This window comes from Gadus morhua, chromosome 2, assembly GCF_902167405.1.
Source record: "Gadus morhua chromosome 2, gadMor3.0, whole genome shotgun sequence".
In the NCBI taxonomy this organism is placed as follows: Eukaryota; Metazoa; Chordata; class Actinopteri; order Gadiformes; family Gadidae; genus Gadus; species Gadus morhua.
The window spans coordinates 7,834,164-7,861,855 of NC_044049.1; the positions used below are offsets into that span (position 1 = coordinate 7,834,164).

The window sequence follows — 27,692 nt, forward strand, 5'->3', positions numbered from 1 at the left end:
ACGCTCCGCGTGCAGAACAGGACGACGTGGGTGACTAGATGGGGGAAACTACATATAGGATACCGCATATTGAACTCCATATGAAACGGGATAGGACGCTGCAAATGAAGCTACATGGGAAACTAGATAGGACACTGCAAATGAAACTAGATAGGACAGTAGATAGGACTCTGCAAATTAAACTACGGTATATGGAAGCTAGGTAGGACACTGCAAATGAAACTAGATGGGACAGTATACTAGATAGGACTAATAGGACAGTATACTAGATAGGACTGTGCATATGAAACTCATATGAAGTTCGGTTGAAATGTATTAGGTTCAATTCCAAATGGTTGGTGCCTATTAGGGATGGGCAAAACGATTATTTTCTGGGAATCAGTTCTTTCAGTTCCGTTCACTATCACACTTTGTGCGTTTGATTCGTTAGTTTGATTCGTTCGTTAAGTCAGATTGTCTGTTACGTCATTTGCCAGGGAATCTGAAATTATGGAATAAATGTTAGTCAACATGCATGTATTCTACTACTTTCTAATGTTCTGGCGAAATTACACGGGTTAAGTGTAAATATTAGGCATATATATATATATATAAAGCAAATACGTTTTTTTCTTTTATTATAAATATCCTTAATACATAATGGGGTGCAGTAAGAATTAAATGGCGTCACTAAGAAGTGCTAATAAGCAGTGAAGCACGTTAGCAACTAGACCAAACGAGACTCGTAATGGTAGGTAAAAACAATACTTTATTAAATCGTGCAATTGTGATGTAGAACAAAAGAAAAATAAAACATTATGTGCTTTCATGATATTGCAGCCTACAGCGATCGTTAGTTAACTTGTGTGGTGGTGCCTTATCATTTGTTTACCCATGGGCCATGGCAACGCGATTGCTACATGCCCTCATTGGCTGAATCGTTGAGAACGTTTTCGACTTAATCAACATAAGGTCGTGGGGAGACGAAGCTCTGTTCGTTTGTATATTTTATTTCCGTGAAAAAAAAAGAATCAGATCTCTTGTTTTAGGAATCAGTTCTCGTTGTTGACCTTCGGGATTCATTCGTTCTGACCGAATCGTCCGCAACCGACCCATCACTAGTGCCTACCTGCAGGCAGCCTTGAGCAAGGTGCATACCACCCTCCTTCCCCTCCTATATGGATCATATAGGATGATACCTGCTCAATGACCGATTAGTATTCATTCACTCCAGTCTTGGGTTAGTTGCAGTGTCGCCAGATCAGGCCAGATTTCCCGCTCAATCTGGCAACCCTGGCAGCGCTTCAGCCATGGCTGCCAGATTGAGCGGGAAATCTGGCCCAATCTGGCACCCCTGGCTATTTGACTTTGCGGCCCCTAACCTGTGCGGCGACGCTTGTTTGTTCTCTCTGCAGGCTAACAGCAGCTGGCAGGACGGCGACCCCACCTCCACCTCCACCACCACCACCACCCTCATCCCCCCGCAGATCCCCTCTCCACCTGGCCCACCCTGCAGCATCCACTCCGACACCTCCAACTGAGACCCCACCCCCCCGCCCCCGCCCCCTTCCTGAGAGAGAGAGAGACACACACACACACACACACACACACACACACACACACACACACACACACACACACACACACACACACACACACACACACACACACACACACACACACACACACACACACACACACACACACACACACACACACACACAGTCCCATTGCCACAGGACTGCCCAGCACTAGGGGGGGAGGGGGGCGGGTTTATTTGCCTTCCGATACCGGGACTGCCGATTCAGAAATGCGGAAGCCCCCCCCCCCCGACGGCTTCTGAAGAAGGAAAACAACAAAATGGGAGGGCGGAAACCGACCGAACCGAAACAAACCCTCCCCTTTAAGACCGCCTCCCAAAAGAAAAAGCTTTTCAAGGACCGATTTGTTTGTTTTTTCCTTCTCCTGTTTCTTTTTCTTCTTTGGAAAAACCACTGAGCGAGCCGCGGCCGTGAACACGTTGTCTGTACACGACCTGTGCATGATGCACGTGTTTAAACCTCGCACAGTATTCAGACAGCCTGTTGACTCTTGACCCACCGGATGGGTTGGGTTCCGGGGGGGGGGGGGAGGAGGACTCACCCACGCGTTAGGACCGCAGAACGCCCGGTGGAGGCGTTTGAACGGCCGTGTCGACGCGGATCACTAACGGGAGCTCCAGCTCTCCGCCGCTTGTACCAAAGTGTTGCCCCCAGCAGAGCGCCCCACTTCCTCGGCTCCGCCCACGCCACGCCGACGGCCCACCACCACTTCCGCATCTTCCGACTTACCCCCCCGAGCTCTGACCCGCGCCCCCCCCCCTACCCGGGAATCCTCTGCGGCAGCCAGAGAGGAGACACACGAGATGTGTCAAAGCACAAAATTCGGCACCTTTTTTTTTTTTTTTGTCCCGAGGATTGGGTGCTTCCGCCGTCCCTCAAGCTGGGGGGTACTTTACCCTCACCGGGGGGGTTCAGAGATGGTTCAGAGGTCGGTGCCAATCCGCTGTTCAGTTTCTTTTGGGTTGGGTTGGGTGGTGAGGGGGCCTGCCCCCTTTGTGTGTTGTGGGGCTTCTTAGATGGGACGTTCCCATGCGCTCTGTCAAAGCGGTTTATTTGATTGTAGTCTATTTTCTAATGCTTTTCTTTCTTTGTCGTTATTTTCTTCCCACAACCACAAAAAACTCAACCCGGCTGCGACCAAATAAAACTAGGTCTGGCTTCTCCAGGGAGCGCGGCGAAAGGTTGGACACAGTGGGTGGGGAGGGGGGGTGGGGGGGAAAGTAACCTCTTTGTCGGGACAAATGTAACATGAATTTAGAAATGTGACCGTCTTCCATGCATGTAGGATTTTTTCTTTTCTTTTTTTAGGTGTGTTTGATTATTATTGTTTTCATTTAATCTTCAAGTTTGTAGCTTCACTTTTTATTAACAAAAAAGAAAAAAAAGAAAGGGTTTAATGTTATCAGACAGACCAAAAAAGGAGTGTGCCGTTCCTTGGACACTCCTCAGTGAGACCGGCTTTGGCCTTGCTGTAATTCTAAACCATTCACACGACAGGGGTACTTGGGTAAGCAGCCCATAACGGGGGAACTCCTACTCACTTGAAAAACCATGTGCGTTCACTGGCCCAAGGCAACACACCACTTCCTATCGTACCGAAACCAAAAAAAAAAAAAAAAAAGCCTCCACAATAGACGATGCTATGATGAAACTCTTGCTCGCGTCGTTGGGCAGACACCTTTTTATTTCCTTTTTGTTTTGAGGAGAGGAGGGATTTATTTTTCTTTCAAACTGTCTCTGTTGCCTCCACGGTAGGGCTCGGTCTTACCACCTATGCGGCATAGTATCACACCCGTGAATTTGATTGTATCCTGTACAGTCGATCACCCGCTTTTTGATTCGGAATGTTCTGTTTGTGTTCGTCTTACGACTACGAGAATAACGTACCAATGTTTGTCTTTTTTTCTTTATTTTTACTGATCTTTGGTTTTTGATTTGGCCGGTTGGCAAGGGCTTTCTCTCCTCGGTCGCCAAAACAGGCAGCACTGGGTGTACAATAACTCTCGGCAGGGGTGAAAGACGCACCGGACAAATGCAAGTGTTTGTTTGTTTATAGGTTGTTTTCTTTTGCGGGGGAAGGTTGGAATTCACATCCTGTGAACGTTTGTCTTTTTCTTTATGTACAACAGATAAGCGAAGCGCAAAGGATTTTGATAGTAAGATAAGGCCTTATGGATACCGAAATGTAAAAATACAAGACTTGTGGCAAAGTTACAGAAAATAAACTTGAGCTCCTAAGCCTCGAGAGTAATAATCTGATTTAAAAGTACCCGTTTACTGTTACTATGTACACATTTCATATGACTTTATCTTACGAATAATGTTACCACAACACCAAAACTAGCGTATACCCCTTTTTTCTACCAGTTGTAATGGATGTCACTGTACAGTTTGTGGAATGTTTTTTCCTTTATTTTTTTTTTATAAACCTTTGGGATGTTTTGATTGGGTGAAGCCTGCGGTGGTTTGGCCTTTATTGTGATGCAGGGGCCACAATTACGCTGGTATTTCTCTTAAGTATCATAATTTGAGTCTTTGTTACATACCTGGATGCTGTCGTAGGGTTTTACAGGTATAAAGATAATCTGGTGCTGTGGATAAACTAGATTCCTACAGGTGTTGGTTGTGTCGAACTTGATTGAAGATGACACTAATTGGTTTATCCTAGAGAAACCTTTTGTTACTACAGTTTAGAGTGAATGCAAAAGTTTACAAGTTCCTTAAGTATACTTGCCATGTTGTGGTTCTGACAAAACACCATAGTGAGCGTTGAAAGGTACATAGTATACATGTCACGGTTTGGACCACACTAGGCAATAGTTTATTTACAATGTTCAGGCCGAGATCTTTCGGAGCCTAGCAGTTTAGGCTAATAGGCTAATGGACTGGGCCTCATAAGCATAGCCACCACCGTGCTAACCAGCAAGCAAATCCAAAGGAGTCTGACCGAACACCTAACCAGAAGCTGGGATGGGAGACTAAATCTGGTTCCGCTTTAGCGACAATACTTCCACAGCACCAGAGAAGTTCTTTAACCCGTTTTGGCGGACTTTGTTTTTAATTAGTATATTTTCTATCTCTCCCGCTTACTCACTTCCCCTTGTATTTAGCCCTCTCTACCTCTTGTCTTTCCATTTCTCTTGTATATAATCCCCAGTTTTCAGACCTGCGAGTCTGTATGAACTCCTTTTATACCTCAACTTTAGAATTGTTCTAGAACGAGTGAAACAAAAGGAATATGATAAAAATTGTAGTGTTCTTATTAGAAAACTAATAAAACAATTTAGTGTGGTTTTCAGTCGTTGTCCTTTTGAGTGTTTCCATTGAATTATTGCAAATGCGTTCATAATCAAAAAGGTAATCATGAAACGAATTCCGGGTAGCACCAATGGCTTATATTAAAAAGGAGAATAAATCATCGAACCCCCTTCAGGAGCGGTCATGTCAGGTTTTCCTCTGAATCTCCGGGCTCTTTCAGCAATGAAAACAAACAGTTTGGTACCTGCTTGGTAGGGTTGAGTGGCTGTTAATGCCGAGTAATAGGACTTTGCTCTTTAATTGTCCTTTGGCTGTTAAGCACAACACGAGTGTTTAATATTAATTAGGAAATAAAGTTATGTCTGAAATGGTATTGCGACATCGCATGATGGCCCGACACCCATTAAACAAAACAGTGCTAAAAATAATTAAAGTAAGATTAGATACATATCCATTACCCTCATATGCATTTTTAATAAGTTACTCATAAAATAACATTCATGGCAGACGCCGTACATCAGTACGAGTCATGTCCAAAAGACTCATAACCCAGCGTGGTTCGATATAAAAGTTTAACCACAAGGTTTAAAAGTAATTGGTCTCTCAAAAGTCAGTCCGTTTACTGTGGGATCTGTAGTTCGGGCTTCTCAGGAAGCTGGCAGTGATCCTCCGCTTTGGATGGCTCCAAGACCCGGTCGTCCAACTTTTCGACTGACACGACCTCGAGAAAAAAAAAAAAAAAAAACTTAAAATCAACATCACCGCGGACTAGAGCAACATCTGGAGGAGTTGGCAATGAAATACACAGGACACACCGTTTAAACTAGGAGCACCATTTTTTCTTGCAATTAGAGCTTTGTCCTCATGACTCCCATCTACGTGTGCTGCCCTGTTAGTTACTGTTGAGTAAGCCTGGAATTGGAAGCATTTCATTATCTCCCGTTGCTTGTTGAGAATAGTCCTGCTCATCCCACGCATGGTTCAGGGCTGGAGGCCCGATTTAAAAATTCCAGGGAATCTATGCAACATTAACCATGGTCCCTCTGTCTGCTTTGATAGCCCAATCATTGAATTCGGGAGGATTGTATTCCGAGAGAACTAGATTGAAGGAAGGAATTGAGGAGGGGGAGGAATGCACCGGTGCCAGGCAAGTCAAAACACGACAGTTCCCGGTCTCTGGATCCTTAAGAAACCCGACGGTGGACGTAATGAGTAGCCCAGTGACTCACCCACAAAGGCAGAGAGGAGTAACGTTTATAGCTTGCTTTTATGATTTCGGAGGAAAATAAAAGACAATTTCCTGAACGATCCCCTGTTCGAAAAGGTGAAATAATAACCGAAGTGTTCAAGCAAACTAAGACTAAAGGAAAGCAAGCATTTATTTTCAGGTGTCGAATTCAAAACGTATGGAGGATTATATCATACTATTCGAGGCTACCTCTAGCTGCGGTGCGCAGTACTGGACAGCAGGGGGCGCCACCGGCATCGCGGTGCAGGCGCGGCCGTCCCGTCGACCGCAAAGAATCCACTTGAAGGTGCCGCGCATCTCCTCGTCGCGAAGGGAGTAGATGATGGGATTGACCAGAGAGTTGCACTCCGCGATAACTAGGCAGTACTTTTCATAGGCGTGGGCATGGCTGTCCTTTCCCAGCAGCCCTTCCAGCAATAGGGTCAATAGCCCGGGGGTCCAGCAGATTACAAAGGCCACTAAGAGAGACGGACACACATGCAAGCATTTATGTCAATGGACACAGCCAGCAATAATATAGGTCCAGGACATTTTTAGAGGATTCAATTAGATGGGAGGCTTGTAATAATATGATTTGGAAGTTATTCGAATACAGTTCATTCAAATTCTCAAAGCCATATGTCTGCATCTGACACACACGGCGAGTGGTAAAACAGGTATTGGTCAACCAAGCAGGAAATGTACGCCATCGGTCTGTGGACGGCGCTTACAACACACGCACACACGCGTTTACATCAACATGTCTGACTTTAAAGCTTCAGAGAAAAATAATATGACACACACACACACACACACACACACACACACACACCCCCCCCCCCCCCCCCCCCCCCCATCTCAAACACCACTACCCATCTCAATCACCACTACCCATCTCAAACACCACTACCCATCTCAAACACCACTACCCATCTCCTCACCCAGGACCATGGCGATGGTCTTCATCAGATTCACCACCATGCGCTGGCCCTGCGCCGCGTCGGATGTGTGGCGCGAGACGCCGCGGCTCTGGCGCCGAACGTACACCAAGATGCGCCCGTACACCGCCGCCATGACCCCGAAGGCCAGCAGGTTGAACGCCGCCCAGAACACCAGGAAGCGGCGGCTGTATAGCGGCGCGATGGTGGAGCAGCTGGCCAGGTCGCACTCGCAGTTCCACAGCATGGAGGGCACCAGGCCCATGGCGCCCGCCGCCGCCCAGATGCACACGATGAGCAGCACAACGCGCCGCTTGCTCATGCGGCTGTGCAGCTGCATGGCCACCACCGTCTGGTGCCGCTCCACCGCAACCGCCAACAGGTTGGCCACCGAGGCCGTGAGGCTAATGTCCACCAGCGCGCTGCGCAGGAACCACTTCTCCTTGCTGAGAAGCGCGGTCCAAGGGCCCGTGTTGAGCATGAGGTTGGCGTAGGCCACACCCGCAAACAGGTCGGCAGCTGCCATGTTGGCCAGCAGGTAGTAGATGGGGAAGTGGAAGCGGCGGTTGATGAATATTGCCACCATAACCATGAGGTTGGAGAGGACCACGACCAGGCACACGCTGAGGCCCAGGCCGATCACCAGGTGGTCGCGCTGCGTCCAGGACTTGCTGATCCGCTTGTCCACCAGCTTGTAGAAGAAGGCCACGTCGTGGCTGTAGTCGCAGGCGTTCCAGGCGCCGCTGTTTTCGGTGACCTGCATGACTAACAAACCAACAATGTAAAACACTTTTCTTTTAAGGGGGAATTTTATATTTCCGTCTGCCAGCATTCCTGCAGGCTAAGGAATAACAATAAGAGATAAAACCCTCCTGTATGATTGTGTATGTATGATTGTATTGTGTTAATACAATCATACATTTGAGGCCTTCAATTCAGCTTAATTTCTGGTTGTATTAGTCATACGTAGGTAAACATTTACAAATACAGAGAACAGTTGCAGATACGCCTGTTTCTCGGGCTAGGTAAACACAGGTCATCGGTGGTGTGTTGCAAGAGAAGAACAGGTCAGCACTGAACTGAAAGCACTAGTCACAACAGCACCACTAGCCATATATGAATAATTCGTTCTGCTGCATCTAGTTTTTGTAATCACATGATATTTATCATATTTTAGAGATGCCTCGAGGCAATTATGGTCAATATAAATAAAACGTAATTAGTAACGTAATACTTACAGCAGTAACAAGCACCATTCCAACCCATCTCAGAATTGCAATTCAATTTACAATCAAGTAGACCAACATTAAATGCCAGCATGTCAATTATGTTAAAGCAAACTTTACTTACCTCGGAGTAGGCTAGTCCATCCTCAAAATAACCTCAGGTTGATGCCTTTCTTTTGGAATTAATTTACACAACCTCCATACACAAGTATAATCCATTCAAATTCTGAAAGTGAAAGCCGGACAAGTAGATGTTGTATTCAAATGTAGGCGTATTTGGGCTACAATGTTCCACTTGGTTTGGACTTTTGCGCCTCTCCTCTGAATCAGCCTCATTCAACTCAGCTGGCCTGGGACGATATGTAAACTACTTCAAGGAAGGGGCGGAGTTAAGGTCGCCCCGTCCAGCGGGTCGAGTAGGAGTCGGACGTGATTGGGTGTATTCGTATCACGGGCGGTCTTCAGGATCAGATCACACCCTGCTTACTACGTGGTTGGAGTTTGTTTGTGTTGCATTCATGTGGGTAAAGAACTTCGATAAAATATTTGGTTATGTATCCGTTTAGCTGATTACTAAATGTAGGGTAATAGGATAGTAGGGTGACCAAATGTGGTACACAATGTGACGATAGGACTAACTAGACATTTTTAATAACGTGGGTCCTCTTAGTAGGCAACACTGTCTCTTAAGATTGTAAAGTTAATGTTTTAACGCAACATAGGATGGATTTTCTGCTTATAATCGCCGCATTTTAGTTAGACAGTGAGCGACACTGGGGTTTGATTGCAGAACGGTATGACCTCTTCTCCGATGAGGTCAGATAGGCTGGTTTTCTAATGCAGTAGATGAAGAGGCAGATTTAACAACAACGACCTGGTTAAGCCGTTAGGAACTTCCTTAAGTACTCTGCGACAAATCATTGACAAGCGAGTTTTAAAAAAACGACATTAAGGCGAAATATTTATTTCATTTTTTTATTTTCTATAAAAGAGATGAGTTTATTCAAGGATCGTAAGAGATTGAATCAGAGACCTCGATAGACCACTCACAAAATACCAAACGAAAAAATAATAAAATCGAGGATAATGTCTCAAAACAGCCCCCCAGAAAAACAGAACAAATGTGATACAAATTAAAATACCTGAATAACACCGGGCTGCAGGCCTGCACATTCTCTGTAGAACTCATGGCACATGTCGTTCAACAACGTCAAACTCAATGGAAACGAAAATAAAAGTATTTCAAAAGGAATGAAAAAAAAGTTACCTTTTTTATATATAAAAAAAAATGTCTAATAATAAAAATTATATAATGCATATATATGGTGGACTTCAAAGAAATAAAAAAAGGTGACTTTAGCAGAGAAACAAGTTCTCCTGAAGCATCGTTTACTCTCCTTACCAATAGTTCCCTCATCTACAACAGTAAACATGGCTCCCTGCATCACAACCTAAAATAATAATATACATACAACCACACAGGCATTCAATTATACACATTCACACATACAGACCTATACTTACAGTCAACGCTAATGTGGCAACTTGGAAACATCTACTGTAAAATTTTGCAATTGAACAAAATGAGAAAAAGAGTTGCCAGGTTTGTACACTCACTCGTAGAAGTCCCGCTAAAACTAGATTTTAAAACCTGAATATTGATAATGGGTAAAATATGTAAAAGGCTGAATTTAACTTTTTTTAATGAATTAATACACTCAAAAATTGTTCCTCCTGATCAAATATTATGCAACCAAGTCCCTTCTCCCGTCTTCTTAGAACTTATGGGTAATAGAAGCCAACTAGAATCGCAATACAATACAGGCACTGGAGAAAAAACACCAGGAGACGAATTTAGAGAACGAGTCATTCAGATTAACAACCAAACCTTAATCCTACCGACGTCTCAGATAAAAGTATTAGAACGCACATCCACTATTATCCAACAAGAACAATTATACAAATCAAATAACTTTTTTTTTTACGTTTTCTGCATAACTTTTGCAATTGTTTACCGTGCTTTTTGTACTTGCAACAGAGTGCCTTTAAGTGAAGTAGAAGACATCTTGTAAAAAAAACAAAAAATAAAATCACTGGGAGAGTTCTCTTCAACCACCGCCGCCACCGTTTCAACAGTTGTGAGTTGCTGTTGCCTATAAATTAAAGTCGTTCAGTGTCTATTATGGGAATTTGCACAAAGACTAAACTCTCTGCGTCCAGAATGCTTAGCATGGACCAGAGCACTGGTAAATCATGGCTAGTAAAAAGGGACATGGGCAACAACTTGGCCCCCTCCCCCCCCCAGCCCAAACAACCTGGTTCAGTGGACGACAAATGTTTGTTGGTCGGTTGCGATGGTGGCGAAACTGTGCCCATTCTTACCGTTGCTATGGGTGATGGAGTTAAAAGTGGGAAAGTCGCTTCTTGCTGAAGAAGTTCAAGAACAGCCGCACTTGACCCCTCCTCCGTCTCCCGCCGTAGTTCCAAATGTACAATTAAACAAGGCATTAGGAAATAAAAAAGGTGAATCTTTCTTTGATAAATACTTGCTATTATAATGAGAATGCAGTTTTTTTGCTAGCTACCTACACATCTCAGGAAAAGGGCTTTATAATAAAAGGTATTAGGATGGGGAGGGGGGGTCGTTTGGCATAGACGCAGTTGGAGGAGTGTGTTGGTGAGGAGGATTAAAGGGAGCAAGGGGGAGAAATAGAGGGGACGGGGGGGGGGCTGGGGATAAAAATAACCGGTTAAATCGTAGCGTAAGAAAATACTTCTTTACAGTAGAGAGTACATGAAGAAAAGATTCCTGGCCGTATAACTGCCGTTATTGTGGGGTCTTTGTTTGTGTGTCCGGGCCCCGGAACATAGGCTCTTGTATAGGAAAAAGAGGTGTGTTTGTAAGGCAAACTGTACCTTCTCGGCTTGAGAAAATATACATGATATACAGTATGGAAGTTGCCCGCCGGCCCCCCCCCCCCCCCCCCCCCCTCTACCTACCTACCCACCCATCCCGTGCCGAGTCACCGTCATTTCACGTGTGTCACCTACGCAGACCAAACACAAATAAAAACACACACACACGCACAAAACAAAAAAGGAAAGAAAAAAAAAAAGTGTCTTTCTCCGCCACACCAGGCATGTGGCAGTTGAACAGAATGCCGCGGCACAGTCTGTCAGCACATTATCAGAGCATTTTCAGAGCGTCGTTTTTTTTTGTCTCCTCCCCCCCCCCCCCCCCCCCTCCAAACCCCTTCTCCTTTTGGACCGTCAGCCCGGTCAGCCTGCGAGAGAAGACAAACCGTATCGGGATTTCCCCCCCCCCCCCCCCCCCGAAGGGGCGCGGGCCAGGAAGTCCGCGGGCCAGGAAGTCCTTGAGGAAATGACATCAGCAACAATGGCGGTTATCCCGCGCCACCCTCCTACTGTCTTTTGTCACGAGGGCACGAGCAGCCATACACATCTGTCCGCTCAGCTGTTGAAACCCGAAAAGTCTGTCTCAGCGGCCTAGGGCCCCCCCTCTGCGTCCCATCTGTCCCTGTTGTTGATCTGTTGATGTTGTAACCCCCTCCACCGACGGACCGCTTTCTCCGACCCGCCTCCACAGGACGTCTCTGTCCCCCTTGCACTAGTTCCATTTTTTTGTAGTTGTTATTTTATTATTTTTTTCCTTTTTTGCAGTTAGGTTTCAATTGCTTTCTTTCATTCCTCAAAACAGATTCTCCTCAAAGATAGCCATTAGGTCACTTTGGAAATTCATGTCAATGGTGGCCGCCATCTGAAGAGAGGAAGAGAAGACAGAAATGTGTGAACACAGCGGAAAATGAGTACATTCGTGACAGAGTTGGCGATTCGGGCGATCTTGAAAGTTTCAAAAGTATCCCCCCCTCTCTCTTCAGGCCTCCCTCCAAAGCCACTTGACTAGCTCACTAGCCTTAGCAATGGGGCTGCACAGCCTGGTGGAAGACTCTGGCCATGCGCAGTGAGAGCACAGGAAGAGTATGTGCGTTTTGCCGGCTAGGTAGGTCCACCGCAGTGGCTGGCGATGGGACGAGATTAGATCCTCAACAATAAAACGCCGATATGATCTGCCAAGCCCTGCTTTAACAGGAAGAATGTTCGTATCGTGTTACAGTGCGCACGTTGCAGTACAGTGCGTCTATCAGTTAAAGGCTCGATGACTCGTGCAAGCATCCAAAAGGTGTTATCTTGGCCAAATCTTAAAAACACATTTCAATAAGGGTTGGGCTTCTCGGACACCTATAATATATCGCAACATCGCAAGTATGTGGATGATGAGGTTTAAGCTTCTTGGAAATACATGCACGATGTTCACATCTGATCATGACAAAAAAATTCACTGATAAAGAGAACGTGGAAGTGCTAGACTGATTACAAATTTTTAATAAAAGCCAATTCTGGTGTTCTATCGAAAAAAAAAACGGGCACTATTACATTGAGAAAAACAGCTAGAATGCACTAGCGAGTACCAACCGAGAGAATCATTTTCACCAGCACGAGTGGGTTGCGTAATCCCTGCCTGTGACTTGTGTTTTTGTGGTGATACAATAACACAACTTTAATTGGAGATTGACAGGTGGACTCAGCCATCCGTGCCACCGTGATTCTAGCAGTGTCAACTGCCGGAACCTGACCTGGCTTTGGCCTCTATTTATGCCCCGCTTTAACACAATCCAGCGTTTCAGTTTTCAGTTCACACCACTAGACTTGGACTGCGGATTTAGGACATACAATTGTCATTTGTTGTTCATAGAACAAGTAACAAGTAGTAAGGAGGGAGGCTATGCAGAGTCCAGGTGAACTCTATAGCCTATCTGTAAGCGACATGCAATGGATGTCGGCCTATAAGAATCTGCTGTAGGAACCCCCTGCATGTTCCCTGTACAGGGATTCGCCGTGATATCTGTATCTCGGCATACGAAGATTCCGACGAGTTGTTTATGTCCAAATTCATCATTGTGTGTCCAGAAGGGGAGTTTGCTTGGCAAGCATTAGCTTCCCGTTAGCCACTTCCATTGATTTGCAGAGTTACCGCAACCTAGCTCCCGTTCACGACGAGTGGAATACACCTTTAATCCCCGTCCAAAGATTTCCAATGTGTTCCGAAGGGTTGCTGCGTCCCTAACGGGCGCCAGTAACAACACAAGATTGTAGCCGGTAATTCTGCACTATTTTTGGCACTGTGATTCGCCGCTGAAAGGTAGCTCTCTGCGCTGACGACCCAGCCAGAGGCAGCTGATAATAGAATTGCGCATCACAGGAAGCCTTATAAACACAGCGCTGAAAATATAGCCTAATGATCTATGCGTTTGTAGACAAACACCGATCTTTTTGGAACACCATGGACCTTTATTTAATAATCAACTTTGTATTCCCCATCACATGAACAAGTCAATAAAATGGGCTAACTGAAAGCAACTCCCTTTCTGGTCGCACACTGAGGAATTTGGAATTTGCACAGGCAAACACAATTTACTGGAATCTAAGTGTTTCCCACTTGAAAAACCGTGTGTCCATGAGCAACAATAGTGTAAATAGCAACATGAATGTGTGCATGTGCTCACGCCTGCCATGCCGCTTAAGAACCAGCAGGTGTCAAATGAAAACAACAACATAATGAGGCATTACAAAATGATGTCCTCATCTGAACTCTGTGGCTCACAGAAATGACACCAAGCAATACCCCTGGGGTCACATCCTACTAAAATTAACCAAGCTCCCATTTCTACCCTTTTCCTCTAACAAATATTGAAGGCATCCTATTTAAACATTAGATGAAAAAAATAAATCACACATTAAAAATGCTGTTAATTGGTTCGGTGGAAGCCGATAAGAAATAGCCTTCTTTCGCTCTTTAAAGCTCATCTCAAGACCTTTCTGTTTCAAGAACACTCCTCTTCCACCACTGCATAGACCCTCCGTCTACATTATTTATTTGTATTTGTGTTAAACTTTTTGTTGTACTATCTTGCTCCACGTGTGCTCATGAATCTGTAAAGCGACCCCGAGTGTGAGAAAGTTGCTATATAAAACGTGTTTTTATTATTATTATTATTATTATTATTATTATTATTATAATAGCCATCAGAAACATCGTTCCACCGGAGAAAACAGGGGGAAAAGTGCTCACGGCTTCTCTCCTCCGGCGCTCCTGCTCCCGACGGCGCGCCAGCTCCCTCTGTTGGTCCATGGGGTTGTGTGCAGCGGGCTGGGGGGGCGTGGGCGGCTGCTGGACGGCCTGCTGGACGGGGGCCGGCTGGGGCTCAGGCTGCTGCTGCTGCTGCGGCGGCGGCTGCTGCTGCTGGGGTGGGGGCTGCATGTGCTGCTGCTCCTGCCGCCTGCGGGGCTCCTCGTGGACCCTGCGGGGGGCCTCCATCACCTCCTCCTCGTCTCGACCCCTGCACGGGTGGGTGGGGGGGGAACAAACCCAAACAATCCATTCATCATTCCTCCTGTTAGTGGAAACACTTGGTGCGGTCCAAGAGGAATGTTGATGCGGTAGGCTGTTGGCCTACAGGCACAGTCGGCTGTCTCACAACTTGCGGATCATTTCGTCTTCAGGAGGCCTACAGGTAGACTGCGCACTTTGTGGTCGGAGCCCAGAGCCCAAACAAACACCCTAACCCACTAAACCAGCCTCCTCTTCATAGACTATAGATTGCACCGTTCAAGGTTCCCGTGGATTTTGTTCCAATCCCCTTGTTTTCGTTTTACACCGGGCAACAAAATAAACATCGTTCGATCCAATATAACACCCTGCCAACATAGTTCAATGAACTTGTCCATCGTGTTTGTTCAAACACACTCCTGACTTTAGGCACAAACTGCTGTGTGGAATGAGACATTGGTCCGGACACGGTTCGCACCGGAGCAGTGGAGCGGGGAGGTCTCGTCTTACCGCAGCTTCTCCTGTTCCCTGCGTATGCGCTCCTTCTCCGCCTGCTCCGCCTGAGCCTTCAGGGCCTTCTCGCGCTCCTCCTTCTCCCGCAGTGCCCGGCGGAACTGCTCGAAGCTGTCGCTCGACGACTTCAGCGCCGACGACGGCGCCGACGTGGCCTTCTGCGCCAGGCTGGCCCACGAGCCCATGTTCTTCAGCTTCACCTCCTGAGGCGAGAGGGAGGCAGAGGAGTGGAAAGGGGAGAGGCGAGAATTACAGCAAAGTAAACATGGCAAAGGGAACGGCAGGAGAACACATGACAGACACTCCATCACAACGTGCTATAGATCAAATGAGGAGACGGGCATGTAATACTGGCTCCCCCCTCCCAGTGCCTAAAGCTATTGGTTTTGATACCCAATGTACGCAGCCTAGCAAAAACGCTTAACAAGTACATGCACGTTGACGACATGTATCCAATCCGAGTCCAGGTCGGTTAGGAGAAAAGCATCTGCTTAATAACTACATGGTGAAACAAAATGAAGAGACGATTCTGAACGCACCTGTACCTTTTTGGGGGCCACTGGCGCCTTGGACTCCTGCCTGAACTTCTCTTTGTCCTGCAGAGAGGGTGGGGGTCCACTGGACTCAGAGGAGCGTATGACAGGCCGCGAGCTGTCCATGGACTTCGCATCTGCTCCACAAACACACAAACACGAGACACTTAGTAGCCGCAGGTGTCCGGGTCTTTTCACACCATGAAAAGAGCGAGGGCGGGGGACTAGAGGCAGGGCAGGGGACCAGATCGAGGAGGGCTCGGTGCTCACTCTGTTGGCCGTGGCCTGCTATGGAGGGCTTGCTGTCGGGGTGTTTGTGATGGTCTGGCCTCATGGCAGGGTTGAAGGGCTCCCCTCTCATGACGGGCGAGGGAGCTAGCCGCTCCTCCTTTGGTCCAGCGTGGCTTACAGGTACCCTCTGCTGCTACCAGAGACAACGAAAAGGGGTCTTAGGCTCGGAGTCCTGTACACACACACACACACACACACACGAGACGCTGGCTGACATGCCGGGAACCGTGCCATGTACCTGAGGCAGTCGGCTCACCTTTTTGGGCTGCATGCTGTGAGGTGGAGACTGGTGGACTACGGGTGGATATTGCGGCAGCTGCGGGGAATGCATCATGAGGGGCGACGGGTTGTCGCGGTGGTGGCCTGTCCCAACACAACACAAGGTTTTCTTTAAAACACAGGAGTCCATAGTATCTTAACACCCACCAAGGGTTCTTTACAGATCACAGACGGTAGGTGCAGGCATCGACTTCTCCTCCCTCACCTGCGTTGTAATGGTCGGCCTTGATCTGTCGTGGGGAGGGCTGCTGCTGCTGCTGCTGATGGATGATGTTATGCTGAGGTTTGGCCGACAGCCCCGGCACTTTGTGTTGGGAACTCTGGGGCCCGGCGGCCTGTCCAGGGCCCTGCTGGTAGCCCATCTGCTGCTGCTGCTGCGTCTGCTGGGTGTGCTGCATGTGGCGCGCCTGGTGCATGGGCATCTGCTGGGGCTTGGCCTGGTGCGACGGGGCCGGGGGGGCCTGAGCCTGGGCCGAGAGCTCTGGCGGGGCCAGCGACGCCAGCTGAGACTGAACCTGGACAGACTGCATCAGGGGCTGGGCAGACAGCTGCTGAACCGGCTGCTGCTGCTGCTGTTGTTGCTGCTGCTGCTGCTGCTGCTGCTGCTGTTGTTGCTGTTGCTGCAGCTGTTGTTGTTGTTGTTGTTGTTGTTGCTGCTGTTGTTGCTGTTGCTGCAGCTGTTGTTGTTGTTGTTGCTGCTGCTGCTGCTGCTGCTGCTGCTGCTGCTGCTGCTGCTGCTGCTGCTGCTGCCGGGCCTGTGCCTGGAGGGACTGCATGAGCTGCTGGGGCTGCTGGGGCTGCCGCCCCTGCTGCAGCTGCTGCAGGTACAGGTGCATTTGGCTGAGGGGCATCGTCGGCCCGGGCTCCTCGTCGTCCTCCTCCAGCAGCATCTGGGGGGGCTGGGAGGAGAGCAGGCCCTGCGGGGTGAGGGTGGGCGGGGACAGGGACAGGGGCCGCTGGTGGAGGGGCTGGGGGGGGTGCAGGATGTGCGGCGGGAGTTGGTGTTGTTGGTGCTGCTGCTGCTGCGGCGGCGGTGGCGCCGGTGGCGGCGCCGAGGACTGGGGCTGCAGCTGCTGCTGTGGGGGCGGCTGCTGCTGCTGCTGCTGCTGGGGGGCTGGGGGCGGCTGTGGGTGCTGGGGGACGGGCATGGCGGGTTGGGGCTGGGGCGGGGCCACGGCCTGCTGCTGCTGCAGAGGGGGCTTGGCCGGCATGGCGGCCGCCTTGTGGCTGGGCCGGGAGGGCTGCTGGGGCATGGCGTTGTGCAGGGCTGAGGATTCAACAGGGACACACACAGAGAGAGGAGGGAACGCCGGGTTAGAGTCGGGACTAGACGGCGCGTTTATCAATACGTCATCAGGGGGCGGGAACTCCCCCCCCCCCCCCCGCTGCAGCTACTGGGCACAGGTGAGCGATACAGGGCGACCGGGTGGAGTGAACGTACACGGGGTCTCACCTGCGGGCGTGAGCGCCGGATGCTGGTTGAGGAAGGGGTGCGTCTCCGGGGACGCGGGGCCGGCGGCCGGGTGGGCGTTGTGTTGAGGGGCCGCGGGCGAGGCGGCGTTGCCTGCGTGATGGGGGAGATGCATGAGGGGCTGGCCGAAGTGGGGCAACGGGTCGAAGCTGTTCTCCAGCATCTGCGAGGACTCCAGGGCGGCGACGGGGCCCGCCATGAAGCCGGGGGCCGGGGCTTGCTGCGGCGGCTGGGGCTTCATGTGGATGGTGGCCTGGAGGCCGGGGGCCTGGGAAATGAGGCCAGGGGGTCCGCTGTGCACGTGCGGGTGGCTCTTCTTCCCGTCCTTCACTAACTGGCTCTTCTTCTTCTGCAGCTTGGGGATCAGGCCGGTCACCTCCGCCTCGCTGTCTGAGCTGGAGCCGCTGCTCTCCGAGGAGGAGCCCGCCTTCTTGGAGGCGACCATCAGGGCCTCCGCCGGTTTCTCCACTGAGGAAGGGAACACACCCACGTCGTGAGCTCCAGAAGGTCACGTTCAAACATGACCCATCGCCTCAACGGCCTCATGCATGCATGTGTGAGCAGGGAATGGAAATACCTACTGTATGAATGCAATAATGAATGGAATACCCATGAATGGAATAACGTTTTCTGAATAATTTCAAATGTTCTGATGATGTTTATAATGATTTACTGCTTTTAGATTATCACTGTTGGGTGAATTACGATTCTGTCATTTTGGTGACACCCAACGTCGGTCTTTTTAAAAACAATAACAATAAATGACAAGACAACGGCGAGCTCCTCGCAGAGCACCCGCTCACCTGAAACCTTCTTCTTCTTGCGGAGGCAGGTGGACACGTATCGCTCCAGCTCCCGCAGCGTGGACGGCTTCAGCGTCTCGAAGTCGATCTCGATCTCGTCCGGGTTGGAGTTCTTGAGCGAGGGCTCGCGGGACTGGATGATGTGGACCACGCGGCCCAGCTTGTCGCCCGGCAGCTTGTTGATGTCCAGGCTGAGCTGCCGCTTCTCCTCGTAGGACATGGGCTTGCACTTCTCCCACGTGGCCGACGAGCCGGCCGACATGGCCATGGCCGCGGCCGGCTCGTCCTCCAGGCTGGGGGTGGGTAGCAGGGTGGGCGGGTGGCTGTTCTTGACGCCGTCCTTCTTACTGCAAGGGTCACACGCCGAAGAATAGGGGCGTTAGACACTTTATAAAATAGAAGTCATACTGTTGATACGGTCCGTTTTGTTTGTCCCGTTAGTCTTTACTTTAGCGTCTATCTTTGCTGCTATTAGTATTTAGTATTTATATTGTATTGTATCTTGTCCTGTGTTTGCCACTGTTTCTGGGCTTTTGTAACAAAGGAATTTCCCTTCCGGGGGATTAATAAAGTTGTTATCTATCTTTCTTAAGGGAGGGTTCCTCTGGAAGCCGGTTTAGGATGTAGGCAAGTGGCCGTCTGTTTGTGAGGCCCTTGGGGAACTGACTAATGTGCAGTTCATCTAATGGCCTATAGGTGGCTCGGTGGTTGGATGCAACAAGACCGGGCACAATTCTAAGTCACTCTGAAAATTGGGATTTCATTCTCTTAATATAAAGCGGATACATTTCTTTGTTATAATCTCAGTGGCTAGTTCTCAATATACTCCCAATATTATTAATATTGAGAGGTCCCAGACAGTTTTATTTCAGTAACGAGTTATTGTTTTAATATCAATTAATTTTGGCCATAGTCCACTGCTTCGTGGACATTCAATTCCTGCCATCAATGTGCGTAATGGCAGCGCCTATTAAGTGAAAACGAAGTCACGGAAGCTACGTCCTTATTCTTTAGTCTATAGATCCAGGTAAAAAGGATAGATGAGGTGACGTGAAACGCCGAAATCCCAAATCTCAATATATATTTCATGGTTTATGCCTATGAATACCGGGTTCAGCGTTTTAGTAATTGTATGCAGTTATTCATCACTGTGATTCCTGCAAGGAGTTTAAACCGTTTACACTCACATGGTACAGTGCCAAACGCTTTCATCCCCCCCATCATTTAATAACGTTAAGAGATCCCTCTTTTAACACGACCCATTAACCTGATAATCTAGAAATGCGTCATACTTCAGAAGGAGCAGCGGTTCTACCTCGTCTTTCTAGTATGCAAAGTAGCTATAAGTGCGGTGCCAACTGCATCCTGCCACAACAATATATTAGTGTCCCCCAGCTCCAGTGCACCACAGCAGCCCGGACCGACCTGGGCTTCTTCTTGGGCAGCAGGTCCTTGCTGCTACTGTGGCTGGTCTTGACCTTCTTGGGGAGCTGCAGCACCGGCATGGGCTCCTGGATCTCGTCCACCAGGGCCGTCATCAGGCCTCCCTTCTTCTTATGCTTCTCCTTCTTCTTCTCCTTCTTCTCTTTTTCCTTCTCCTTCTCCTTCCTCTTGGGCTTGGTGGCCTGCGGTTGGGAGAGGGCGGCCAGCTGCTCGTGGACCGCCTTCAGCTGTAGCACAGAGACGAGCCGCTTTATGGTGAAACCGGCACAGAATGACTGAGACAGACTTCGGACAATCATAATGGAGACGCTTCATTTTGAGGAATACTGCGACCTTAAAGGTGCTTTGACCCCCGAGGACATGTGCGTTCGCTGCTTAAAATCGAAGCAAAACGACGTCCCTGAATGAATAAACTACAGTCCCACCCCTCCAGCTCCCCTCCCCACCACACACCTGCTCCTGGAGCTCGGCCAGCCGCTGGGCCCGCTCCTCCTCAGAGTCGTCCGTGGAGGAGGAGGAGGAGGAGGAGGAGGAGCTGGAGCTGTCGGAGGAGGAGCCGATGCGGCCCAGCGGGGGCTGGGGCTTGACGGGGGCGGGGTGGTGCAGCAGCGTGGGGGGCGGCGGCACCGCCATCGGCTTCATGTCCAGCTCGTCCGGCATCTTGGCGAAGCGCATCTCAAACACGTCCTGTGGGGTCCAGCAAGAGACCATTTAGCTTTTCTTTTTTTAAATCACAAAACTTTGATATGACCACAGATGAAAATGTTTGATTCTAAACTTGGCATACATGTAGAGGTGAGAGATATGTAAAGGGGGGGGGATATGTTAAGGGGTGAGCGACATGTTAGGATAGGCATGAGAAAGTTTAGGAGTCGACATGTTTAGAGTTTGACGGAGAGTCCCTGTACCTGTAGCTTGCGTGCCATGCCCACAACTTCGTGGTCGGGGGGGTTGTACTTGTAACAGTTTGAAAACATTAACCGCACGTCCGCAGCAAACTCCTGGGCTTCCCGGTATTGCCTGTTCTCCAGCTTGGCCTGGGGAGCACGTTGTCAACAATAAGCGTCGCCCACATTCCTCCCGTTCGTTACACTCAACAGCCACGTGACACAGCGATGTGGCAGTTTTGCCGCAAACCGCAAAACACAACACGATCACACACACACCTTGATGCTGCTGAGGTCCATGGGGTGTTTGATGATCTCGTGGTAGTCGTGGAGCCGCAGCGCGTTCACGTCCACGGGCTTGTAGAAGGGCCAGGCGTAGGCCGTGTGCTTCTTTGAGAGCATCTCTCTCACCAGGCTGCCGCAGTAGCCCAGCTGGTCCTGGGGCTTGGGGCTGAGCCCGCCGCCGCTGGCCCCCGTACCCATGGCTACGTGGTGCTGGGAGTCGGGCGCCTCTTTCTTGATGACTTTGTTGGGCCGCACGCCCTCCCGCCTGGGCAACGTCTTGCCCGACTTGGACTCGGCCGCCGGCGACGACTCGCTCATCTGGTCGTTGGCCGTGGGCGTTGTGGTGTCCGCTTTCCTCTTCTGGCTCTTTCTCGGCTGGACGGCGACAGGAGAGAGCGTTGGAGATAATGAGACACCGTGGTGGCACAGCGTGGCCGAGCATGTCGAAGCACAACTATACTGTGAGTTACTAATTGTAAGCTATATCTCTGCAAAGACGGGAGGAGAAAAGTCTGACACATTCCGTCTCAGATAATGAGGCTGTAGTACAGCGTATCAGATACTCTGCCGCAACACCCTAATGTCCCATCTGGGATTAATAAGGTACATCCAGTGTTTCCCCCAGCACTGTATGGTTAAGAAGGCCGCCTTAACAACAATAGGGCCCCGCCTTGACTACCACTGTAAATTAAATAATATATTTATAATTATTATTTTTTTTAAATTATGCATCAACAAAAGGACAGAACTCCCGTAGTCAAGTTTTTACTTTGTACCCCCCCCCACTCCATGACCACCTTGACCAAAATATTTTCCGCCTCTGTAAGCTCGACTCACTTTGATCATCGGCGGGAGGGTGTTCTGCAGCATGGGGGCCGAGCTCTGGATGGCCAGAGGCGGGAGGGTGGTGTGGGTGGGGGCCGGCAAGAGGGGCATGACGTGTGCTTGAGGGATGCAGTCCATGGGGGCCATGGAGTAGGGGGCTCCCAGCTGCGGCGCGTGGCTGGGTAACGTAGGGGGCACGCGGGGCGGGAGGGCCTGCATCACAGGCTGGGGAGGTAGCGACGGGGGGCCCTGCATCGGCCCCCGGGTCTGAGGCGGAGCGGAGAGGTTTGACAGGCCACGTGTGTGAGGGGTCGTGTTCGGCGAATCCACCAGGGGCCCCGGCTTCATGCTCATACCTGGTGGAGAGACACAAAGAGAGGTGGGTGGTATTAACGCTCTGAACGCGCCGTCCATCACTATGGCATGAGCGCAAAGACGTCAAGCGCCCACAGCGGTTCCCACCTTTCTCTCTGGCCTATTTGAATAAAACCCAGGGGATCTATGGTCTATAAGGACTGTATATTGAAGCACCATCCCAGGCTCTGTTGCGACTGCATGGTCTACAAGTTTGTCGCCTACTAGTTTGCCCTAACCCCAAATCCAAGAACAACATCTTTCTTAACTTCAGGCCAAAGAAATCGGTCCCTTTCAACTACAGCCAACAGAGCTAGGGGTCAATCTTATCCCCCATTATTTTCTCGACTTGCATGCTTCCCTGTGGCCAGTCGCATCGGTTGTATATCCTACAATTTTTACATCCACAACACTCCGCTGAATGAATAAGTAATTCCAGACGATTTCAGCAACCTAGCCACTCTCCAACCTGTTTAGCCTCTATAAAACAGACCGGATGTCACTCAAGGTCCTCATTTAAAAATACATTCTGGAAAGAACAGCTTCTTAATCTCATCCCTGAAAGACTTGCACCACTGGCCCCCAATGTCAATCCAAACTCTAAGAATCCAGCCGTTATATTTGACCCTCAATAGAAATTCAAACACCTGTCCACAAAATGGACTCAGTCCCGTTTCTTTCAACTCTCAGACATTGACATAGTTGGACAGCGTACCTCCTTCTCGCCTGCCCCGGCCGCGGCCCTTCCCCGTCATGACGACGATCTCGGTCTCCTCCTCGGGCATCTCGGACACCTTCTGGAGGAACACCTTCTCCAGGGCCTCGGCCATCAGGACTATGTCGTCTCCTGGCTGCAGGGGGAGACGGAGAGTGTTGTTGATCCCAGTTCAGTTTGAGTTATGAGAGAATTGATGGTTCCAAGTGCTCGGAAAAAAACACACAGGCCCAGGTTACCTTGTTGTATATGTAGCAGTTGGTGAACATGGCGGTGAAGTCGTGGATACATTCTTGGGCATTCCAGTAGTAATGGTTTTCAAGCCTTTTCTTGATTGTTCCCATGTCCATAGGATATTTGATAATATTGTAGTAGTCCTGAAAGAAATAGGGGGAATGTAGACCAACACTGTTAGCGTTTATTCTAGGTGTGTAACTCTGCTTTAAATGTTGAATGCTTTCCGTAATGCAGTGCAAGAACATGGTTGAGGTTATCACATATCACTGGCTTGTAATGGTTTCTGTTAACATTAGTTCTTTGAATAGGTTCAGAAGATCAGTTTCATTACTGCTTAGATGTCCAATTCCCATCCGAGTTGGGACTAACCGTGGTCAGAAAATGACCTTATAAAAACAAATATGCTTCTAAATAAATGCAATGGCTCCAGGTCAACTGCATTGCTCCACTAAATTTAACTCTTAGCTAAAATGTTAAATTTTGTATGAAAAATGTATTCCCAATTTTGACATTGATTCTCCTTTTTGGGGTTAAATTAAAGATGCACAAGAGACACTGTGTTGCATTGTGCGTACACTACAGATCCAGACAAGCACCGACAACTTACAGGCAGGCTGAGCTTGACAGCATCCACCGGCAGGTGAAAAGGCCAAGCGAAGTTGTGCTTCCACAGGGACTTGAGCACCACCTTCAGCAGGTACTGCAGCTGGTTGGTCTGCCGCTTGGGTCTGTTGGGGTTGATGTACTCCGGGGGGAGGGGGTTGGCCCCGGTGCCGCCCACGTGCACCTTAGCTGGGGGCTGCCCCTGGCTGCTGCTGCTGCTGCTGCTTCCCGACATCTGGGAAGCATTCAGGCCGTCCCCCATGCTAGGAAAGTGGCGTGCAGGTTGGGGTCCCGGAGCGGGTGGTGGAAGCTGAGGTGGAGCAGGAGCAGGGGCAGGGGCGAAGGCGGTGGTGTTGGTGGGACACCAGTTCAGTCTTGGCCCCGGCACAGACTCCACTGACAGAGCACTGCTGATCCCATTGCACTCCTCACTGGACTCTCTGCAGATGAAAAGCGGAAGAGGTTGGGAAGCCATTACGCGACAAGTCGGGCACTGATTGAATTTGGTACAGAGCCACCGTTATGACGAAGCGCTGATTCAATTTCTTCTAAGTGAAGTGGTCCCAGCTACTGAAATATCAATTGGAGCCTAAAGCTTAACCCCAGAATTACAAATCAATATATTCACATTTGCAACACAAGTCAACGTAGAAATTGTGTGTTGTATCCAACACACAATTTCAAAAATATCTTTGTTTGAATTTAATTACGGCCAGGGATGTGTACAGCTTTTTATTAAGTTATGATCATCCCCTATGAATCATTATTTGTGGGCAATACACCAAACACTCGAAACTATGATAGGTCACTTGACGGCTTCTCAAAACTTGTTTGTCAGGGTTGTTTATGTACCAGTGACAGACAGGGATGGGATAAATTATGAATTGAATCATTCCATTACAATTCCATTTGATTATGTACAAAGTAGTTTTTTGGTTGGTTATTACAATGATATTATACAGTTTATTTCAGCCAAACACAAGGCCAAGTTGAAGTTGAATTGGCCCATGCATTAGCCAATTAGCCTGAGTGCAAGAAAACTCTCCCTCTCTTTTAATTAGTTTTATCGGTTTCTGATTTTGATACATACTCTATATGGCAAGTGCAATATATGTAATGGTCATAACACTGAAATCGCACAAGCGCTGCAGTATAATTAATTAAAGACAGTATACTATAGCCCGGGTGATCATATTATCAAAAGCAAATTACATTTAAATATCTATAATTAACACTAAGGTAGGTAAACGATTCGATATATAATAAAACAAGAAACAAGAGACAGGGTAGGCTGATAGTTAAATTCAACATTAGAAAAACTAAACTGTGTCTTTCTCCAATCAGTTATAAGTGCTTTGATTAGCATGAATTCATCCAGGAAGTCTATGAGATGATAAATCCCAGAAAAGTGTATGCCTTAATGTGTATTTCAGCACTAAAAAACTAATTTCACCATCTTTCAGATACAACCCATGATCCAAACCATTAACAAAGAAGAACGAATGTGCCGGTTGTTTACTAGCAACAAGCACTTAGCCTTTAAGTAAAGCCTTATTTAGTGTTGGCCGATGACCGGCCACGTACACACTCGTGCGATGTGGCCGATATGCCTCGAGCCACTTGTACTCAAAACGTATGGGAAACAAGGTGTACGCCGGAGTGCAAAGACTGCTTGGCAGACGTCCGCGTATACGTTTCCCCCCAGTTTATTTAAACTATGTAAACAACTCAAGGAATGCCGCGACTCTGCCCTACGAGGTCATGGGCTGATCCCTTTGGCTATCTTATGACAGCTGGAAGAGAGGGTCAGGGTCCAGCACACCAACACACACACACACACACACACACACACGACTAACTATAGCTGGGAAACTCCTGTACACCCCAGTTAACCCAGCTGAGTTATATCATTAAACAACTTTGTGAAAATAATGATAGTAGGTTATAGTATTATTAGTCGTAGTCAATGTTAATAATAGTAGAAATAATGATAATAGCATAACTTGTAGTTTATGATAGTAACAATGAAGAGAGAAGAAAGAATAATAAAGAGAAGCATGACCCACTCTCGGACACCAACATCATAATCAACCGCTACTCCCTCCCGCACGCCAATTTGCTAACATAGGGGATGGCCTGAATCCTGCCCGGATGTGGGCCATGGTTGATTGCAGATCTGCACAGCCACACACACATTATACTACAAGTTTCCAAAATACGCTCTCTGGGACCACGCCTCAACGACCAATGTCCAGACGAGCTCCACACATCCCCACACACCCCACCTCGCCTCGCATGTGACCCGTGGTCATGATGTCGAGGACGTGCTAAAAGGCACTTCGATGTCACAAACAGAAAGTTATGTGCCATCAGAGCAGAGTGGAACATTTGCAAAGTGGTTGGCAGAAAATTATTATCATTATTTTTTTTTACTTTTCTCCATATATTCTTATTTCTGTAACACTAATAAAATGGCATAATTACTGAAGATCTATGACATTAACTTTGTTGAAAAGGTTCACTGCCCCTATAGGAATGCAGGTTAAAGTTCAATAGACTTAAGTGGCCAACAAGGTTATCTACACAGAAAAAGTGATGGCCATATACAAACACAGAATGCATGATTACAGTCTTCCCCAGTTGGGACGGGATGCACATCCCTGACAGTGCATGGACTTTGACAACCATGCAACTGACCAAATAACTATTTACCGTATAACGGTGACCATAGAGGTCCAAGTCAACATGGCCTTTTTTTCCTCCTTCAACATTTCCCAGAAATTATTCTTAAAAAGGATATAGATTACGGATCTTAAATAAATGACAACCCCCCCGCAGGCCACCGAGTTACATGCCAAAATGAGGATTTCACAACCTCACACAATAAATAAAATACACTTCGTTCGTTTGGTGAAAATGTCTACAACCAGTAGTCAGACTCTCACTATTTCATAGCAGTGTTGCACCATATCAGTGTTTTGCTGTGAGGTGGGTCGAGCCTGGCCAACCGTTGCCTGCTTACTCATGCTGCCTCTGCCGTCACCAGGCTTCTGGGAAACCTATCCTTTTCCTGTGGCTGGCTGCATTCCTGCATAACCTCTGTCCTTCAGGGCTCAGGTCAGCCACATCAGGGCTAGGGTGATCACGAAGGCTACAGGGATACAATCACTGTACTAACAGTCAGAAAATACGTGACTAGACATAAAAAAAAAAGAGGACAACTTTGGTAGGAAAGAATGTCCCTGAAACATAAATGTAAGTGTCTGATCAACAAAGAATTGTTTGAAATAATGTATTTAAAAAAGGAGAAGAGGTCGCACAGTTCAATACAACAATACGATGATGCATAGGGGCCCTTAAGACACAGAATAGTGCATGAGACCATGTAATGAGTCACTCTCATTACAGGAAGCAGGCCAGGACCGTGTGATCACTGCCTTGGCCAGCCCAAGGCATTTCAACGAAATGCAGAGCCTCTTGTATGAAAGCACGGGGGGCTAAAACATGAACAGGTGATCAGTATAGAAGTTTCAACTGGTATCAAAATAGGAAGTTATTAACTTGCCGGCTATAGTAAGTATTTCCATTTGATTCATATTTTTTGTGAAGTCCCAAGCAGTCCATAGTACAACAATTATTAACATTTACAGCTGCTTAATAACGAAATCTTAAAAATCATTAAAGGTTACAACATAAAATCCCTCAGAGCATCTTGAATAACTTACCATCAAGACCTTGCAAGTTGATCACATTTCAGTTTCATGCTTAAGATTGGTCCGGCATCCATCCCATTGGAACCAACTTAAAAAAAAAA

The 27,692-nt window shown here is 48.2% G+C and overlaps 3 protein-coding genes across 12 annotated transcripts in view; 1 reads left to right on the plus strand and 2 right to left on the minus strand.

The window, feature by feature from the left end:
• Positions 1 to 4,872, plus strand: part of pbx4 (pre-B-cell leukemia transcription factor 4) — a 27,455-nt gene extending 22,583 nt beyond the window's left edge. For all 3 annotated transcript variants that reach the window (XM_030337228.1, XM_030337219.1, XM_030337238.1), the window contains one exon: positions 1,395 to 4,872. The gene's annotated coding sequence lies outside the window, so the exon portion shown is untranslated. The remainder of the gene's footprint in view (positions 1 to 1,394) is intronic.
• Positions 2,880 to 8,587, minus strand: lpar2a (lysophosphatidic acid receptor 2a). The gene is made up of 4 exons (XM_030337247.1): positions 8,355 to 8,587; positions 7,008 to 7,769; positions 6,277 to 6,545; positions 2,880 to 5,559 (listed from the first exon to the last, which is right to left on the minus strand). The coding sequence occupies exons 2-4, from the start codon at positions 7,765 to 7,767 to the stop codon at positions 5,458 to 5,460; spliced, it is 1,131 nt and encodes a 376-aa protein (XP_030193107.1). The 5' UTR covers positions 7,768 to 7,769; positions 8,355 to 8,587; the 3' UTR covers positions 2,880 to 5,457.
• A 604-nt stretch (positions 8,588 to 9,191) lies between these two features.
• The window catches only part of brd4 (bromodomain containing 4), a 31,369-nt gene continuing 12,868 nt past the window's right edge, over positions 9,192 to 27,692 (minus strand). For 2 of the 8 annotated variants that reach the window (XM_030377352.1, XM_030377328.1), the window contains exons 2-18: positions 23,883 to 24,318; positions 23,278 to 23,415; positions 23,039 to 23,174; positions 21,982 to 22,325; positions 21,139 to 21,519; positions 20,881 to 21,009; positions 20,426 to 20,659; positions 19,955 to 20,199; positions 18,530 to 18,876; positions 17,697 to 18,194; positions 16,461 to 17,522; positions 16,233 to 16,339; positions 15,956 to 16,109; positions 15,692 to 15,822; positions 15,150 to 15,355; positions 14,382 to 14,649; positions 9,192 to 12,008 (exon numbers count right to left, since the gene is read on the minus strand). In XM_030377352.1, coding sequence (XP_030233212.1) covers positions 11,940 to 12,008; positions 14,382 to 14,649; positions 15,150 to 15,355; positions 15,692 to 15,822; positions 15,956 to 16,109; positions 16,233 to 16,339; positions 16,461 to 17,522; positions 17,697 to 18,194; positions 18,530 to 18,876; positions 19,955 to 20,199; positions 20,426 to 20,659; positions 20,881 to 21,009; positions 21,139 to 21,519; positions 21,982 to 22,325; positions 23,039 to 23,174; positions 23,278 to 23,415; positions 23,883 to 24,140 — 4,707 coding nt within the window. In that variant the 5' untranslated portion in view covers positions 24,141 to 24,318 and the 3' untranslated portion in view covers positions 9,192 to 11,939. Of the gene's footprint in view, positions 12,009 to 14,381; positions 14,650 to 15,149; positions 15,356 to 15,691; positions 15,823 to 15,955; positions 16,110 to 16,232; positions 16,340 to 16,460; positions 17,523 to 17,696; positions 18,195 to 18,529; positions 18,877 to 19,954; positions 20,200 to 20,425; positions 20,660 to 20,880; positions 21,010 to 21,138; positions 21,520 to 21,981; positions 22,326 to 23,038; positions 23,175 to 23,277; positions 23,416 to 23,882; positions 24,319 to 27,603; positions 27,659 to 27,692 lie in introns of those variants that run through there. The other 6 variants (XM_030377361.1, XM_030377382.1, XM_030377377.1 and 3 more) reach the window with 6 other exon arrangements.